This window comes from Gambusia affinis, linkage group LG17, assembly GCF_019740435.1.
Source record: "Gambusia affinis linkage group LG17, SWU_Gaff_1.0, whole genome shotgun sequence".
Taxonomy (NCBI): Eukaryota; Metazoa; Chordata; class Actinopteri; order Cyprinodontiformes; family Poeciliidae; genus Gambusia; species Gambusia affinis.
The window spans coordinates 318,122-335,516 of NC_057884.1; the positions used below are offsets into that span (position 1 = coordinate 318,122).

Here is a 17,395-nt window from a genome sequence, read left to right on the forward strand (position 1 = left end):
ACTGTTTTGGCTTGTCCAAGCTTTAATGGACGAGTTTCTCAGATCTCTGTGCGGCCGCGCACATTAACTCTGTCTGACTGAGTAGACAAAGCATTTGATAATAAAATAATATAAAACCAGCGTGATGTTTTACAAGGAGAGCGTGAAAGCTCCTCACCGGGCTGAACCTGCACGATGAGGTTAGCGCTAGTTCGTTAACCACTAACACTCCGGCCAACCGGGACCATAGACATAAACTTTACAGGGAAGACAGAGCTGGGCAGTGTTTGGAAATGTAAATGCCGCATAATTTTTGTTCACAAAAATAAATCATTCTCACCGTTCCCTCAACACACACCTCTGAAACACGACTACAAGTTATTCCTGCAGATCACATAAAGCTGCGCAATCAGAGCCAACGCGGTGGGCTTTAGTAGCTCTTCCATTTCACGTATATTGAGTTTTTAATAAGCGCCACAGAAAGGTTTTAGGTTGCTCAAGCTTTATGGGACGTGTTTTTCCCTGTTGTAACCATTCCCAGAGTCAGTTTTTTTTCTGTGAGAAAGACTATTGTATTCCACATGTCGTGCCAGTTAATTTGGTCCCCATTCTTCTTCAGTCAATTAAATTCCTCCCGGATGCCGTGGACGAAATGTGAAAAGAGGATTTTTGGTCATCCTATGTTATGCTAATAGCTTAACTTAGCAATTGCCAAAAATATATTGGCAGAAGTCAGAGTTTTGTGCATCACAAATAGTGACCTGGATGAAACACTGTGCACTAAATAGTAAAATATAATTTCACAAAACCTCGAGGTGGATAATTTGCCTCGAGGAATTTTACTAATTGTGATACTTGAAACATTTTATGACGCATTACAGCCTCAGTCCTAATATTCAAGAAGTGAAATGACTGATGTTATAGCATCAAAAAATAATCCTTTTGCAGTTAGGAGAGCTTTTTTTGGTGGTGTTGCTTAAGCTCTATGGCTGTCCACATGACGGTTTTTGTTCCAAAAAAGCTTATTTGCAGAATGTATTTCTAGTTATATAAACCCTTTGTGTTCTGAGAATTCAAAGCTAAAGCTAAAGGATCTAGTGATCACTCATTATCAGTTTTATGCCACAGCCCAATATGTTGTAGTATTTCAAAGAATTTATAATGACATGCAGTCAAAGTTTCCCAAGGCCTATGGAAGTAGCATAAATTCTGTTAGTTTTGTTACTACATACTAATAGCAGACTGACCTGGAATCTTAGTTGCTCAATAGCCTAATATTAATCTCATCTGGCCAAAGCACAGTTTTGGGTAAAATTGCAGGAGGGCTTGGTACCTTTCAAATGTTTACATTTGTGTTGTTTTGTTTTTCAGGACTCTTCAAGTAGCGATGAATCTGACACCTCAAGTGGATCCAGAAAGCGAGGGAATTCAGACTCCTCTGACTCTGGATCAGGCTCAGTCTCTGGGAGTGATACTGGGTCAGATTCATCGACAGAGAATAACAGTAATGAAACTGCATCAGACTATGAGCCCAGTCTCAAATTTAAAAGCAGAAAACTTCCTACCAAGTAAGTGTATTGTTGATGATGAGTAGTTGCTGCCAACCAAAAAGAGGTTTACAAGTTCAGGCCACTAAAAGAACTGGTACTTTAGGTTAGCTTTTATTAAAACATTCTTACAAGGACATACATGGCTTTGTTTATGCATCTTCCTAAACATTGGAATCTCCCCTTTAACAGAAAGAAATTGCCAACAGAACCTGGCTCAGAGAGAGTGATCATCTGCCTGGAGATGCACCGACCCACCTTTTTTACCTATGATACGATACATATCTAAGGTTTAAAGAAAAACAGTAGTCAATTGATTTAAAATCCTTTTTTAAAACAGACATATATGTACTGAATTACAAATTCATTTGATAACTCCAGTATAGCATACTTGAATACAAGCTAAGTCATATATATATAGGCCTGTTGCGATAAACGATAAATCAATTAATCATACGATAAATAAAAACTATCGACATCATTTTAATTATTGCCTTTATCGTCTCTTCCAGCCTTTTTCTCTTTTTGTTAATGACTCTGAATGAAAAAAGGCTCAACTCCGCTGCTCTCCACTGACCCTCTCTGCCTCATATCCTTAGTATAAAGCCCAGAGCACACTATACGATCTTAAAGCTGTCAACCAATTTTCAAATCCTGAGAGATCACACATTAGCCGACAGAAATCCTAGTTAAACGGTTCCATCGGGTTCCTTCGTGCCGTGTGGTGTCCAACAATGGGCACAAAATAATGGCTACAAGTCCAGTTAACTAATTTTAAAACCAGGCATTAATCAATTATTTACTACAAGCTACCTGCAACGCATGTGGTTCTACTGTCAGTGTAACGTCCTGACTGAATGAAAATCATTAGAACCTATTTATGTCACTTAACAAAGAACAGCTGAAAAGTTACCGGGTTCATCAACTGCTTAACAATTTGGCTCCAACTCCTCCCCTTGTCATTTCTATATTCTTAGTACAAAATGTTTTATAAACATTAATGTTGTTTCTCCCATGTCCGCTGGACTACGGGTTGTGCCGTGTCAGCTGTTTGGGATTCCCCTCTGTAATTTCCCCTCAGAAAGCGAAGAGCAGAATCTGTGCTTTCTGATTGGCTACCTGTCACATTCAACAGGCTGCGTTAACGCTCCAAATCGGGGAAAATCCCTGATTTAGATCGGAGGGGCCACAACATCTACCGTAACACACCACACACTACAGGATGATCACAAGAGACAATCTTATTACAATCAAAGTTCTAAGATTGTCATAAGGGGAAAATGTAGTTGTGAACTAACATGTATTGTGAACTATTGCATCAGGTAGTCGATGTTCCATCTTCTCTATTTAAATCTAATGATTACTGAAGGGCAATATGGTAAACAGATTTCATAATCTGCACTCTTTTGGTTGAATGCAGTATTTATTTACACTTTGGTGTTTTTATTCAAGTACATTTTTGTTAATAGAGACTGAGGATCCATTTTATTTTTATTTTTGGTTGTTTTGTTTATTTTATCAGTTCCAGTGTTAAGTGCTCTTTTGAAAATAAAGTGTATCTATCTTTGGCAGGAAATCGCATGCATTATGTCATTTCCATTAAATCAGTGTAAAAAGGTCTTCAAACAATATTATTGTTTATCACAATAATTTTTTGAGACAATTAATCGTTCAGCAAAATTTGCTATTGTGACAGGCCTATATATATATATATATATATATATATATATATATATATACTTGAGTCTCATTTGTTTTGACTTAGCTTGCTTATCTCTGGACTAGCTCTGTCATAATAACTAATTTTGATGGGCAACTAATTGTCCCAGAATTTATTGCTATAAATGACAATATTGTAATTTTGAAACCTTTAACTGATATAAAATGGCATAGCACTGCAAATATACGTCCTCTCAAAGATCAATAAACACATTTCTAAAGAACATCTAACAGTGGAACTGGAAAACATTTTTATATAAAATACATTAACGATAAATATTTATGGATTTTGAAGGCTTTGGTTTGGTGGATTGCACAAAATTCAGTGAAATGTCACAACATTTTGATGGCACAAAACTGCAGAGTCTGTCAAAGTATGCTAAGTTATTTGACTTTGTTAGACTTGAGTCTGATCACATTGTACTGTATAGTGGAGCGGTCATTCTCGGCACTGAAAAGACTCAAAACATACAGCTGGAAGAGGACCAATCAAGGAAGACCTTCTTCCCTGCCAGTGATCTCTATTGAGACAGAGGCTTTTAAAACAAAATAAAGGGGACGGATATTTTTGTGCAGTATGGACTCCATTTATAATGAATGTTTTTTTTTAATGAATGTGCATTTTGTGGGCTACAGCTGGTATGTGTAAAGAATGCAGAAGAGAAACATAACCCACAAACTGCTGTCAGATTAGCTAATAACAGCAGTAGCTAATCACTTAATCGCAAAATAAACATTAAGCCTGCAATAGACTGAATGTTCTGTTCTTTGAGTGGGAAAGTTTTGGCGTTGAATCCTAAAACAAAGTGGCATTGTTGTTGGTTGCTATGGCAATGAGGCTGATACAAAGGGCGAGAAAGAAGTGGTTTTGAGTTGTACTTCAACCGATTTTTCTTTCTTGACTTTCTTATGCTGTGGAGCATAGTACTAAATCAATAGTACCTACATTTCTAAGTTTCATTGAGTTTATGGAATTGTTCAGTTCTTTGTGCTTTGATCTGCACCAAGTTGTGGAGCTGGTCTGATGGGAGCTAGCAATAGGCTGCAATGTAGTGACTGAATGTTTTGTACAGTGGCAATCCCATAATAAATGTGCAATATATTGTCATTAGGCATGGTACTACTAGGGGTTTAATGGAACACAAAAATCTCAGTTTGGTATGGACATCTGTTTTAAAGAGAATCTATCCATCCAGCCATAATTTCTTCTAATAAATGTAATGTTCTAATAAGAATCTAGAAATTAATTATGTGGGATAGGTTTGTTATAAAACAAAAAAAATCAGTTGAAAGTGTTCAGTGTGGTTAAGGAATTCGTAGATTGTGCTTATATTTTAGAATAAAAAAATTTTAAATTTGGAGTGGTTTTGTTATACAGATAGTCTAGTTGTAATTGAAAGCTCCAATATGGAAATATTGTAATTGCATAATTCAGTTTATGAGGTACTTGAAATAAAACTGATCATCATACTTGATGACATCAACTTTGAAAAAACCTTTACCACTTTTCTACTGCTCTCTGATTTTAGGATGAATTCTCGAAATGGAAAAAGTATCACTCAGAGAAAGAAATCCCAAAAGTGTTCATCTTCTGAGGATGAAAATAACTACGCAAAGATAGCATGTGGAGGGCCACGACGACAGGCCACCGTCAACATAAGCTATAAGGAAGATGAAGACATAAATACAGATTCTGATGATTTGGTGGAGGTTTTGGGTGAAGATGTTCCAATGCCTGAGGAGGAAGAGTTTGAAACAATTGAAAGAGTAATGGACTGCAGGTTAGGACGAAAAAGAGGTAAGAACACGTCTTTACCTAATCAATAAAGTATATTCTGACTCTGTTAGGTTTAACAAATGAATATAAATATTGAAGGTTAGTTGGGGAAATGGAGGAGTTTGGTCCAGACTGCAGGTTTGCTTTGAGAAGTCCTGTGCAGTTTTATACTTCTCATCTTTGAAATTAATTAAAAATCCAAGACAGGATGATTAAGCTTAGATATTTTCTCTAATGTGATGTGTAAATTTTTGATTTTCAGCAACAGGAAGTTCAACCACCGTATATGCTGTAGAAGCAGATGGGGACCCCAATTTTGACTTTGATTCAAATAAAGAGACTGGCGAGGTTCAATATTTCATTAAGTGGAAAAACTGGGCACACATCCATAACACTTGGGAAACTGAGGAAACACTAAAGTTGCAGAATGTCAGGGGAATGAAGAAACTGGAAAACTTCAAAAAAAAGGAACAAGAGAAAAGAAAATGGTAAGTGGTCTTTATCTGGGCTCTTCATTTGGGCATGCTTTACAGCACTGCATCTGACTCTTTGCACTTGATAATGTATGGCTTGGATGCATCTGTTCCACCATGGAAACCCATTCCATAAAGCTCTATGTACTGTCCTTAATAGTACCGTATTTAACCCTTCAATGAATGGCCTATTTTAAAACTTTTTCATACATAAGGCGCGCCGCATTATAAGGCGCATAGAATAGACGCTACAGTAGAGGCTGGGGTTACATTATGAATCCATTAAATGGAGCTGCACTAAAGGGAATGTCAACAAAACGGTCAGATAGGTCAGTCAAACTTTATTAATAGATTACAAACCAGCGTTCTGACAACTCCGCTCCCAAAATGAATAAACAGTTGTGCGCTGCTTTACTGGCTGCTCTGGATGTCCTTTTTTCCTGCCTTGAGCCTCGATGTAGCTAAACTCCGTCAAGTGCTTGTTTTTTTAAATGTCACATTAGATTTGTTGTGTTGATCCATTTTGAGGTGCTTCACCCCCAGGGTAAATTTCCACCGCAACACGCAAACTTCCCATTCACTCTCAGCGTTATAGTTCCACACCACATTACTTAGGTTTTATTGCTGCGTGCTTGCGCAGTATTATGGAAAGAGGAGACAGCCACACACGCAGGTTGTGAATGAGATACAGGTGATCTGCAACAAGAGACCGTAATCAGCGATGACCGATCATACACTATTTCACAGAAATCGATCAGCACACCTCTACTAAGAACATTACAAGTGAATTTCATCAGTCATTCTAATCTTCGCTGATAGTCTGTGTGAAGAAAAAGTCCGGCGAGCTCAGATGTGTATATTATCGAGTACTTAATAGCAAATCAGTACCTGGCAGACATCCTATTCCCAGAATACAAGTTAGTAGTTAAAGTTTACTGTAGTAATTACTTCAAGTGAACTAATTGCACTACTCCTCTGTTAAGGTGTCCAAGCTTTATATTAAATTAGTCTCTACACATACATTTAGTAAACTTATTGTCAGTAAATTGGTTATAGAGTTGAGAATAAATCATATTTTTTATGTTATTTGCTTGTCATTTGTTCTTCCTGTTTTTAATAACTTTTTTCCTGTTGTGTCCTGGAATGTCTAGAAACATGCTATAATAACTTAATTGTTCAACATCATGACGGGTTTAAAAATCAAGTTTTTTACATCAGACTTTTAAAATGTTAATTGTGATATAAATGCTCGGATTCATTTTAATTGTATCTGTTTCTTTAGGTTAAAGGCAGCATCACCAGAAGATAGAGAATATTTTAATTGTCAGGAGGAACTGATGGATGACCTGCATTCTCAGTATCGGCTTGTTGAACGTATCATAGGTATTGTTCTATGACTACTCTGAATGTGTTTGCTAACCTGAGCAATAAATGTGTGATCCAATAAATGATTGAAATGTGTTGTGCAGGACATTCAAATCAGAAGTCAGCTGCTGGTTACCCAGACTACCTCTGCAAGTGGCAAGGTTTACCATACTCAGAGTGTAGCTGGGAAGATGGTGCTCTGATTGCCAAAAAGTTCCAGAAATGCATTGATGACTACATGGGCAGAAATCAGTCAAAGACCATTCCTTCTAGAGATTTGAAGGTAAATTTAGTCATTATTTTTTCCAACAGTGTTACCAAAAGTTTCAGAATGAAATGTATGTTCTGTAAAACATTTTTTTCTGACACATCATCAATAAAAACAGATTTACTGTACATATCATTTAACCTGGTTTGTTGAGTTATGTCAATTCTATTGAAATGTCCGTAGTATTGGTTTTTAGACAATGTTTTAGAGTCAGTATTCCACTTAAAGAAATTCAAATGAGGATTTTGTTTTATTAGTTGATGAAACAGAGACCCAGGTTTGTACCAATGAAGAAGCAGCCAGCTTACATTGGAGGTGATGGACTGGAGCTCAGGGACTACCAGCTGGATGGTTTAAACTGGATGGCCCACTCCTGGAGCAAGTATGACTCAACTGTCTTTGTCCTTTAGTGAATTATTCTGTATCTTAAATGGGAAATCTTCTCATTTTATGGAATTCCTTCATCTATGAGTGATAAGGATTGCTATGGCTGGCACACATTGCTCAACTAGCTTAAAGTGAAAACATTTTGCCAGCTAGAATCTGAATATCTAAATATAATAGACAGCAGGAGAAAGTAAGGCTTTGTTTAAAATTATTTAGATTTGAAGCTAAGCCATACTGGTAGGAACATGGCAGTAACAACATCTACATTCACAAAGCTTTTCCAGCATCATCATCTTTTCATAGCCTCTCTTCTGCTTTATTCTCTTTGAACACACTGTAACAGTCATGGTAACAAATCAGTGCATTTGAAATGACCCTGATATTTGAGCTTTTCCTAAGCAAAAACCTTAGACCAAAACTATACAACATAGAACATGCTGCAGAAACAAAAAAGGATTAATGTTCAATCAATAGTAAAATATAAAAAGTTGAGCATATAACTATTCATATTCATATCAGATTTAGTGTTAAGGAAATGCATTAATTTTCCAGCATATTTCTTCTGAATGGAAGCAATACTGTCATTTTCCTGAGAAAGATTTCCAGCTTGTATCTGATAGACAGTTTGTGGAGGGAGCTGAAGAATATGACTATGGAATACAATAAACTCCAACCTCACTGATTTGGAGCTCATCACTGCAGATAAATCATTAAAACATGTCAGCATTTATAAGATGAATTTGTTTGCTGCAATTCAGTTAAAGTATCTTTCACTGATTATTTTAAGAGTATATATTTTTTCAGAGTATCATACACAACATGCAAATAAAAACTTAATTTTCAAATTGATACTCCTTTTACACAGCTTTATCCATAAAGCGATATCTGAAACAAACTTAGCAAAATACAAATTACCTTGCCACCCTTTGAATACACAGCCATACATCAAAGGAAGTCCTTTTTAGTTTAACATGAAATGGATTAAATACATCTGACTTAAAGACAGGAAATTAGAGAACAGCAAATTACAGCAAAAAGCCAGTTACTATGTTTCACTTAAACACCAGGCAGTATTGCACTGCATCAGTCACATGACCAAACAAATAGCACATGACCAACTCCCTCCTGAAACACACAAACAAAAAAAATATTGGTTGTTGATATCATCCTTTTTTTTTTTTTTTTTTCTTTTTCTTTTTTTTTTTTTTTTACTGATTAGTTATATTTAAAATTTAAAACAAAAAAGACTGACATTGTCAGATGTTCAGGGGTAGTACTAGCCTTTTTGGGTACCTGGGCAAAAAACATTCAGAATTCCCTTCCCCAACCCCAAGGTTTTTCATCACCACATCACTACCTATTTTTTAGAGTATATATATATATATATATATATATATATATATATATATATATATATATATATATATATATATATATAGACAGTTTATATCTGTCTATAACGATACAAGGGACATATTGAGAGACAGACTGAGTATTTAGATCAACTTCACACTGAGCGAGATGGTCCAGAAACTGCTGCCAGGTATTGCAGAATTTATTAGTGGAGCCCAAGGTAACGTATCACAATTTCTCCGTATGAAGTATCCTCAATAAAGGCGCTCCTCCAACAGCAAGTCTCACTCTAACCAGTTACTGTGGGGTTCAGTTCTACCCCAGTAGTCAGTGTCTCCATTCATTTTGTTCTTCACTAACATGGGCTTGCCTATGGGGGTGCAGGCGGTCTGTGAGTGTACAGCAGCAGTGGAAAACTCTTTGCTGATGTTCCAGTAACACTTAGAAATGAAGAACCTCAATGTTTGGAATTTTATGGACTCAAATAAACTCAGATATTTAATTTTATCTTACGGAAATTCTTTGCTGACTCAAACTTAAGACAAAATACAATACAAACATTCAGCTGATTATTTTGCTACACATCTGAATATATATTTGTATTCTGGCACCTTATTTTTTTAGAATATGGTACTTTTGGATTTATGTTGTCAAAAGATGTAAAATATTTAGTCACACATGAACTTCATTTTATTTTATTTTTTTAAATCATGTGAAAAATAACATGCACAACGCCAAACTAATAAGTTCTGATGTTTCTGACTGGCTGTTGCGAAACTGTATCTCCAACAGTTTTGCATTGCATCAGCTGCACTGTTTCTCTCTTTATGCTGCAGAGAGACAAACTGCTTGCAAGGCTGCTAAATCACAGACATTCCACTCCAAAACTTCACGCTGCTTGTGATTAAATTCACAATTACTCATCCAGAATGAACAGCTCTCTGATAGAAGTATATTTATTGGTCCAGTTTTAGGAGAAAATCTTTTCAGAGTTTGCTGGGATGTAAATCACAAGCCAATCCAGGGTTTCCCCTGGAAAAACTTGTGAAGCCTGGTGGTCGGATCGCCGATGCAGTCCACCAGTGGGCCATCATGTTTTTTGCTTTAAAAAACATTATGTTGTCAGAAAATGTAGTATCATCTCTGGTTACTTATGTTACTGGAAGACATTGTTGACAGTGTTTAAGCACACAACTCCAGTTTTAAAGACAAAAAACTGCAATTAAAATAAATACATGTTTTGCACATCTATTAAATCCCAAGTAAGTAATCAGCCAGTGGATATTCAAACACTATGTAATGCTGGTTACATTTAGAGTTGACCCAAGACATAATTGAACTAAGCAGCTGCTTTAGGTCCCACAGACATTCAGGATTTCCATAAATACTAACATTTTAACACAGACTTATGTAGAACTTAACATTTATTGAGAATATCAATGCTGTTAAGTTTGATTTAATGGTTTCAGCATTGATAAATCAAAAGAAATTGTTTAACATTTAAATTTAAGATATTAAAGAGCTGACAAGTTTACTTTGTGAAAGTACAAACAATCTTCATAGTTTGTTTTCTTACAACAACAACAATCCATTACTATGAGTTAATCTTTGAGTTTGAGCTCGGTTAGCTCTGCTCAATAGTCAGTTGCTTGATGACAAAGACATGCAAATTCCTTCACAAATAATATATTTGTGAATGTGTTTTTATTTCAGCAAATTACAATTGTTATTCATTGCTTTTCAACGACCGTTGAGGACAAAAGTAACTCTCCTCCTCTGGTTTATTTTTTTGTATGGGTCTTCAATATTCAAATTTTTTTGAAACACTGAATTTGAAGTTTTCAGTAGTTGTCAGTTATAATGATCATTTGAAATATATGAATGTGTGTAATGTATTAATATAGTATACAAGTTTCACTTTTTGAATGGAGTTACTGACACAAATCAGTCAATCAATCACGATATTTTAATTTGGTGACCAGCACCTGTACTTTATTAAAAAACAAAACAATCTTCATTCAATGTTTGTAAAGCAATGAGCCCCAGGGGTTTGGGAGGATACAGTTAGTCGAGCATGAAAGCTAAAAATCTAAACACTAACAGATATTACTTCAAAAGAGGTGTCTGGGGCATATTTAGTGGTGTTACATGTTGAGCCTTCTTTTTTTTTTTTTTTTTTTTTATTCCCCATCCAGGTTTTTTTTTGTGGGCTTTAGTGTCCCTTATATGACAGTACGCTGTCATATAATTGAACCCGTGACGGCCGCGTTGAGGACTCGGCGCCTCCAAACGTTGGTCGCGATATCCACTACGCCACCACAGCACGCCCCAATTGTTGAGCATTTTTAAAAGTAATATAATATAATCAGTGCTTCCCCCAGGGACATGGATTTGAGGAGGGGGTGAGTGGTGGGCAGATGTTTAAGGATGCTCAGATTGATTGGCCCTGTTTTCTTTAATTTTGGATGAAGGATGATTCATCTATATTTGCGTCTGAAACTGATCTTATTCATTGATCTTTTCTACCGCCTCAAGGGTCTAATAGAAGGCTAGGTTTAGAAGTAGTCAGCCTACTGTTCTCAACTTTGCAGCCTCTTTTGCTATATTTAGTACAGAAGCAAATCGAAATAGGTCAAAATCAGCCAGGCTTTTTAAATATCGTGATCAGCCAGAAAACTGCAATCGGTCCATCCCTACTTTTTTTTAATTACAGCAATCAGTGTAATCATTAAAACAAAAATTATGGTTAACTGTATTAAAGAAGTACTTACCAGGTTTTAAAAAGCTGTGTATTTTTGACTAAATATTCCTAAGGGAAACGACTTGAAAACATTCTCTATTAATATTTTACAAGCTGTATTTATAAATCTCTTAAATAAATAAATGAAAACTCCTGACTCAGTGCACGTGAGCGCTGGTGACAGAGTAAAAGAATGTGCTTTTGTCCAGCTGTTGTCAACTTTGGCATTGGTGCTTTTGAAAATTTGCGAGCAACCACATAGGGATTGTTCACAGCATGATCTGATGTTACTTCGATAGACCAATACAATCAATAACATTAACTATATATTTCTATATGAATACAATTTTTATTCTGGTGACTGTTTATAAAGCAATGTTTTAAAAAAATCCCTTTGTTTTGAAGTTACATATTTGTTTGGCCAAACCCAATATAAAAATGCAGAATATGCCAAATATAATCTGTGGTGTTGTTATTGAGGTATTTAAAAAAATCTATAGTGAAAAATATATCACTTACCCCTATTGGAGTGAAATTAACCCAACTATTTCTCAGATGTTTGAGGAATGATCAGTTTCTAATGACTTAACTTATTGGTTTTGCATATTGGAATGTATAAATGAGCTAATTGAAATAACTATTTTTTTTTTTTATCATAGAGGCAACAGTTGTATTCTTGCTGATGAGATGGGCTTAGGAAAGACCATTCAAACAATTTCTTTCCTCAACTGCCTGTTTCATGAGCACCAGCTGTATGGACCATTTCTTCTAGTGGTGCCTCTTTCTACACTTACATCTTGGCAAAGGGAAATACTGTTATGGGCCCCACGGATGAATGTTGTCGTCTACCTTGGAGACATCAACAGCAGGAATATGGTAGGTTTGTGTAGGGTAGGTATAGCATTTTCGCCATTTACTTACCGACGAGAAAAAGTTACGATCTGTTTTTTATCGGACAGATACGAACACATGAGTGGATGCATGTCCACAACAAGAGATTGAAATTTAACATCCTCCTCACAACGTACGAAATTCTTCTAAAAGACAAGGTCTGCTTCATTTCTAATCCTACCTGTTTATTTCTTTTTTTAAGCTTTACAGAAATATCTATGTAAGCACACATGTACTACCTATAAAATGTTTGTCCAGTCATTTCTAGGTGGTGTTAACTGGGCCTTCATTGGTGTGGATGAGGCACACAGGCTGAAAAACGACGACTCTCTTCTATACAAAACAATGATTGACTTCAAATCCAGTCACAGGCTTCTAATCACAGGAACACCTCTTCAGAATTCCCTAAAAGAGCTCTGGTCATTGCTCCACTTCATTATGCCTGAAAAGTAGGTTGTATTTATTTTCCTTGGTTTAAAATTTTTCTTCATGGTAATGTTGTGTACTCCGTTCATATGCATATGATTTTGTTTTTGCTAGTTAGGATTATTTCAGTTTGAGCTCATCGTTGATGAGGCAACAGATGTTATGGATTTCCCTATCAATTTTTGTTTTGGTTAGTCAACAATTATTTAATTACAATTATTGCTCGCTCTCCTCTTTATTTTTTTATCTTAAATATTTGAAATGCTGAAAAAAATTGTGGCATGATTTTTCCTTATTTATCCACAGTTTCACTCTATGCCATTGACTATTTTTAAGCAGCGATGAGGCATAATGGCCAAACTTGAAGCTGCTGCACAAGTTATTCAACAGACTGTTGCTAGGTAACCAAAAAGTGAGTGAGTTGGTTGATGCCACCCAACTTTCTTAGCTCACCATCAAAGGTTGAGCAGCTAAATCCTTCCTGCTGCCTACATCTCCTAAAACAGTAGTTCCCAACCACCGGGCCGCGGACCAATTGGTACCGGGCCGCCCAAGAAATAATTAAATGTGTCCATTCTATGTATTGAGTTTGGAGGAGCTTGTATTTTGAAAACCCTAAACCGGATGCTGTCTGTTGCGTCTTGCGCGCTAACATGCCACAGAATGAGTAAGAAACAACTGCATCGGTGTCGGTCCTTACAACCCGCGCGCACCCCCACCCCCGGACCGCAGAAAAAGTAGGGAGGGTTGATCGGGCCGCTGTGCTAAAAAGGTTGGGGAACACTGTCCTAGAATGCTGTGCTGAATTGGAGTTCAATGAATTTTCCATATATTGAATATTCTCTCAGATATTTTTATCTATTGCAGGGGTCTCAAACTCCGGCCCTCGAGGACTGGAGTTTGAGACCCCTGGTCTATTGGAACAAAAACAGCGATTTTGAGCACCTTCCACATCAACCAGTTTGAGTGAAAGGCGGTGCTGCAATCCACTTCAGGCTTCAGAGATTCAGCCGCCACAATGCGCGAAGCAGTCAGTGCGCAGCAGGCTGGCAATGTGATTGGTTTGTGCCCCTGGCTTTTTTCCCTCCGCAGTACATCAACTATATACTTGACTTTCAGGAAGGACTCTGCCCCGTTGGTGCACAGTGGAGCAAAACGCAACAAAGACCATGCTATTATTGCGATGCTGTATTTAAAATGTATACTAAATCACTCATAGAGAACAACAATTTACAAAATCAAGTCCTTTCAGATCAGTATGTACAGTGCCTAGCAAATGTTCAGCCCCCTTGAACTTTTCAACCTTTTGCCGCTTTTAAGGCTTCAAACATAAAATTATTTTTATTATTCTTTGAAGAATCAACAAATGGGACACAATCATGAGGTGGAACAAAATTTGTTGGATATTTTAAACTTTAAAAAATAATAAACTGCAAAGTGGTTTTCACAGTTGATTGCAGTGATGGTGTTATTCGTCTCCTTTACTTTCAGTGCAGCAAACTCACTCCAGAAGTTCAGTTTGGATCTCTGAATGATCCAATGTTGTCCTAAACGGCTGACAGTGATAAATAGAATCCACCTGTGTGTAATCAAGTCCTGTATAAATGCACCTGCTCTGGGATAGGTTAAGGTTAAGGTTAGGGTTAACCCTATCCAAGTCATGAGGTAATCACATGCCAATGAGCAAATGTGGTCAGCTATCAATCAAATCACTGTGATGTTGTACCTGGCTCGGTGCAGCTAGCACTGTCCCTTAAGTAAGTAAGAAAATCTGGGAAAAGCTGGGCAGAGCCACGCCTGGTCTTCTAATGGAAAATTAATCTGGCCGGGGCTGACCTGGACCGTACTGGTTAGAGGCACTCTAGTGGAAAATTTCCATAATGAGCTTCAGACTTATTCTGATTAGTGGCCAATATGTTTCATAATCAGGTTTTAAGATGGTTCAAAGAGTTTTCTTGAAGGTGCTTGTAGATGTTTCTGCAACTGTGTTTTATCATAACTTACTCCAGTGAAACACTAGACAAACCAACTTTAGCTTTATTACAGCTCACAATAGAAACCATCATTATTCAGATGTCTTGTTTCCCACTTGTTTCCATAAGGTTTCACTCCTGGGAGATGTTTGAGGAGGAGCATGGAAAAGGCAGAGACTCGGGCTACACTAGTCTCCACAAGGAGCTGGAACCTTTCCTGTTGCGTCGTGTCAAGAAGGATGTCGAAAAATCACTGCCAGCTAAAGTGGAGCAGATTCTCAGAGTGGAGATGAGTGCTATCCAGAAACAGTACTATAAGTAAGAGCAATGCAATCAATATTCTTTTAGAAAAGTGATATTTAAATTGAGTTTTTACTGTAAACTATGAGCACTTGCTTATCTGTGAAGAGAATCAAGAGCTTTTGTATCAGCAACATACACTGAACAAAAATATAAACGCCCCATCTCAAATATAAGTTTTATGAACATTTGGGTTACACAATATATAGAAAAACTGAAAATATATTTTTCAGTAATTACTGATCTTCATAGAAGTACTTTATTCATCCCAGCAGGGAAATTACTTTGCAGTTGCAGCATAGAGACAAGACACAGTAACTAGTTGTAGATAAAATAAAATAAAATATAAATATAAAATGCTATAAATTGTAAAATTGTAAAGTGCTGTAAAATATAAAATGCAACTTAAGAGCAGTCCTTGCAGAGATTCAAAAAATGCAGATATGTATATGCAATATATGTACAGCAAGTGTTCCACAGTGCAGTTGTGCAAAATTGGGAACAATGATTTAGCTTTTATTGTACATTGAGATGGCATGTGGCAGGAAGGATTTCCTGTATCTGTCCCTGCGACAGCGGAGCTGGAGCAGTTTATGTGAGAAGGTGCTCCGTTGTCTGTCCACTATGTGGTGGAGAGGGTTCTGTTTATTGTCCATGATAGACAGAATCTTCTTCAGTGTCCTCCTCTCCACCACAGTTTCCAGGGACTCCAGCCTTAGTCCCAGTACAGAGCCAGCTTTCCTGATGATTCTGTCCAGTCTAATAGAGTCGCTGGCTCTGATGCTTCTTCCCCAACACACAGCAGCAAAGAAGATGGCACCGGCAACAACACTGTGGTAGAAGGTCTCCAACATCTTGCTGCACACATTGAAGGATCTCAGCTTCCTTAGAAAATAGAGTCTGCTCATCCCCTTCTTGCACACAGCGTCAGTGTTAGATACCCAGTCCAGTTTGTTGCCGATTACAACTCCCAGGTATTTGTAGTCCTCCACCTCCTCCCTAACCTCATATTGGAATTAATATCATCGTGGCATGGCTAGGCCTGTCACAATAGCAAATTTTGCTGAGCGATTAATTGTCTCAAAAATTATTGTGATAAACGATAATATTGTTTGAAGACCTTTTTACACTGATTTAATGGAAATGGCGTAATGCATGCGATTTCCTGCCAAAGATAGATACACTTTATTTTCAAAAGAGCACTTAACACTGGAACTGATTTAATAAACCAAACAACCAAAGACAAAAATAAAATGGATCCTCAGTCTCTATTAACAAAAATGTACTTGAATAAAAACACCAAAGTGTAAATAAATACTGCATTCTACCAAAAGAGTGCAGATTATGAAATCTGTTTACCATATTGCCCTTCAGTGATCATCAGATTTAAATAGAGAAGATGGAACATCGACTACCTGATGCAATAGTTCACAATACATGTTATTTCACAACTACATTTTTCCCTTATGACAATCTTAGAACGCTGATTGTTCTAAGATTGTCGCTTGTGATTTTGTAATCCTGTAGTGTGTGATGTGTTACAGTAGATCGTTGTGGCCGCTCTGATCTAAATCAGGGGTTTTCCTCAACTGTGAGCTTAATGCAGCCTGTTGAATGTGACAGGTAGCCAATCAGAAAGCACAGATTCTGCTCCTCGCGTTCTGAGGGGAAATTACAGAGGGGAATCCCAAACAGCTGATATGTGGAAACATTAATGTTTAAAAAACATTTCGTACAAAGAATATCGAAATGATGAGGGGAGGAGTTGGAGCCAAATTGTTAAGCAGTTGATGAACCTGGTAACTTTTCAGCTGTTCTTCGTTAACATGACATAAATAGATTCTAATGATTTTCATTCAGTCAGGACGTTACACTGACAGTAGAACCACATGCGTTGCAGGTAGATTGTAGTAAATAATTGATTAATGCCTGGTTTTAAAATTAGTTAACTGGACTTGTAGCCATTATTTTGTGCCCATTGTTGGACACCACACGGCACGAAGGAACCCGATGGAACCGTTATACCTAGGATTTCTGTCGGCTAATGTGTGATCTCTCAGGATTTGAAAATGGGTCGACAATCGGCTCTAAGATGGTGTAGTGTGAACTGGACATTACACTAAGGATATGAGGAAGGCAGGGTCAGTGGAGAGCAGCGGAGTTGAGCCTTTTTTCATTCAGTGTCATCAACATAAAG

At 37.0% G+C, this 17,395-nt stretch overlaps 1 protein-coding gene across 3 annotated transcripts in view; it reads left to right on the forward strand.

The window, feature by feature from the left end:
• Positions 1 to 17,395, forward strand: part of chd1 (chromodomain helicase DNA binding protein 1) — a 79,203-nt gene that overhangs the window by 17,293 nt on the left and 44,515 nt on the right. For all 3 annotated transcript variants that reach the window (XM_044144099.1, XM_044144098.1, XM_044144100.1), the window contains exons 5-14: positions 1,351 to 1,547; positions 4,775 to 5,043; positions 5,285 to 5,510; positions 6,778 to 6,878; positions 6,965 to 7,143; positions 7,386 to 7,510; positions 12,268 to 12,484; positions 12,568 to 12,657; positions 12,758 to 12,948; positions 15,028 to 15,216. In XM_044144099.1, the coding sequence (XP_044000034.1) occupies positions 1,351 to 1,547; positions 4,775 to 5,043; positions 5,285 to 5,510; positions 6,778 to 6,878; positions 6,965 to 7,143; positions 7,386 to 7,510; positions 12,268 to 12,484; positions 12,568 to 12,657; positions 12,758 to 12,948; positions 15,028 to 15,216 (1,784 nt within the window). The remainder of the gene's footprint in view (positions 1 to 1,350; positions 1,548 to 4,774; positions 5,044 to 5,284; positions 5,511 to 6,777; positions 6,879 to 6,964; positions 7,144 to 7,385; positions 7,511 to 12,267; positions 12,485 to 12,567; positions 12,658 to 12,757; positions 12,949 to 15,027; positions 15,217 to 17,395) is intronic.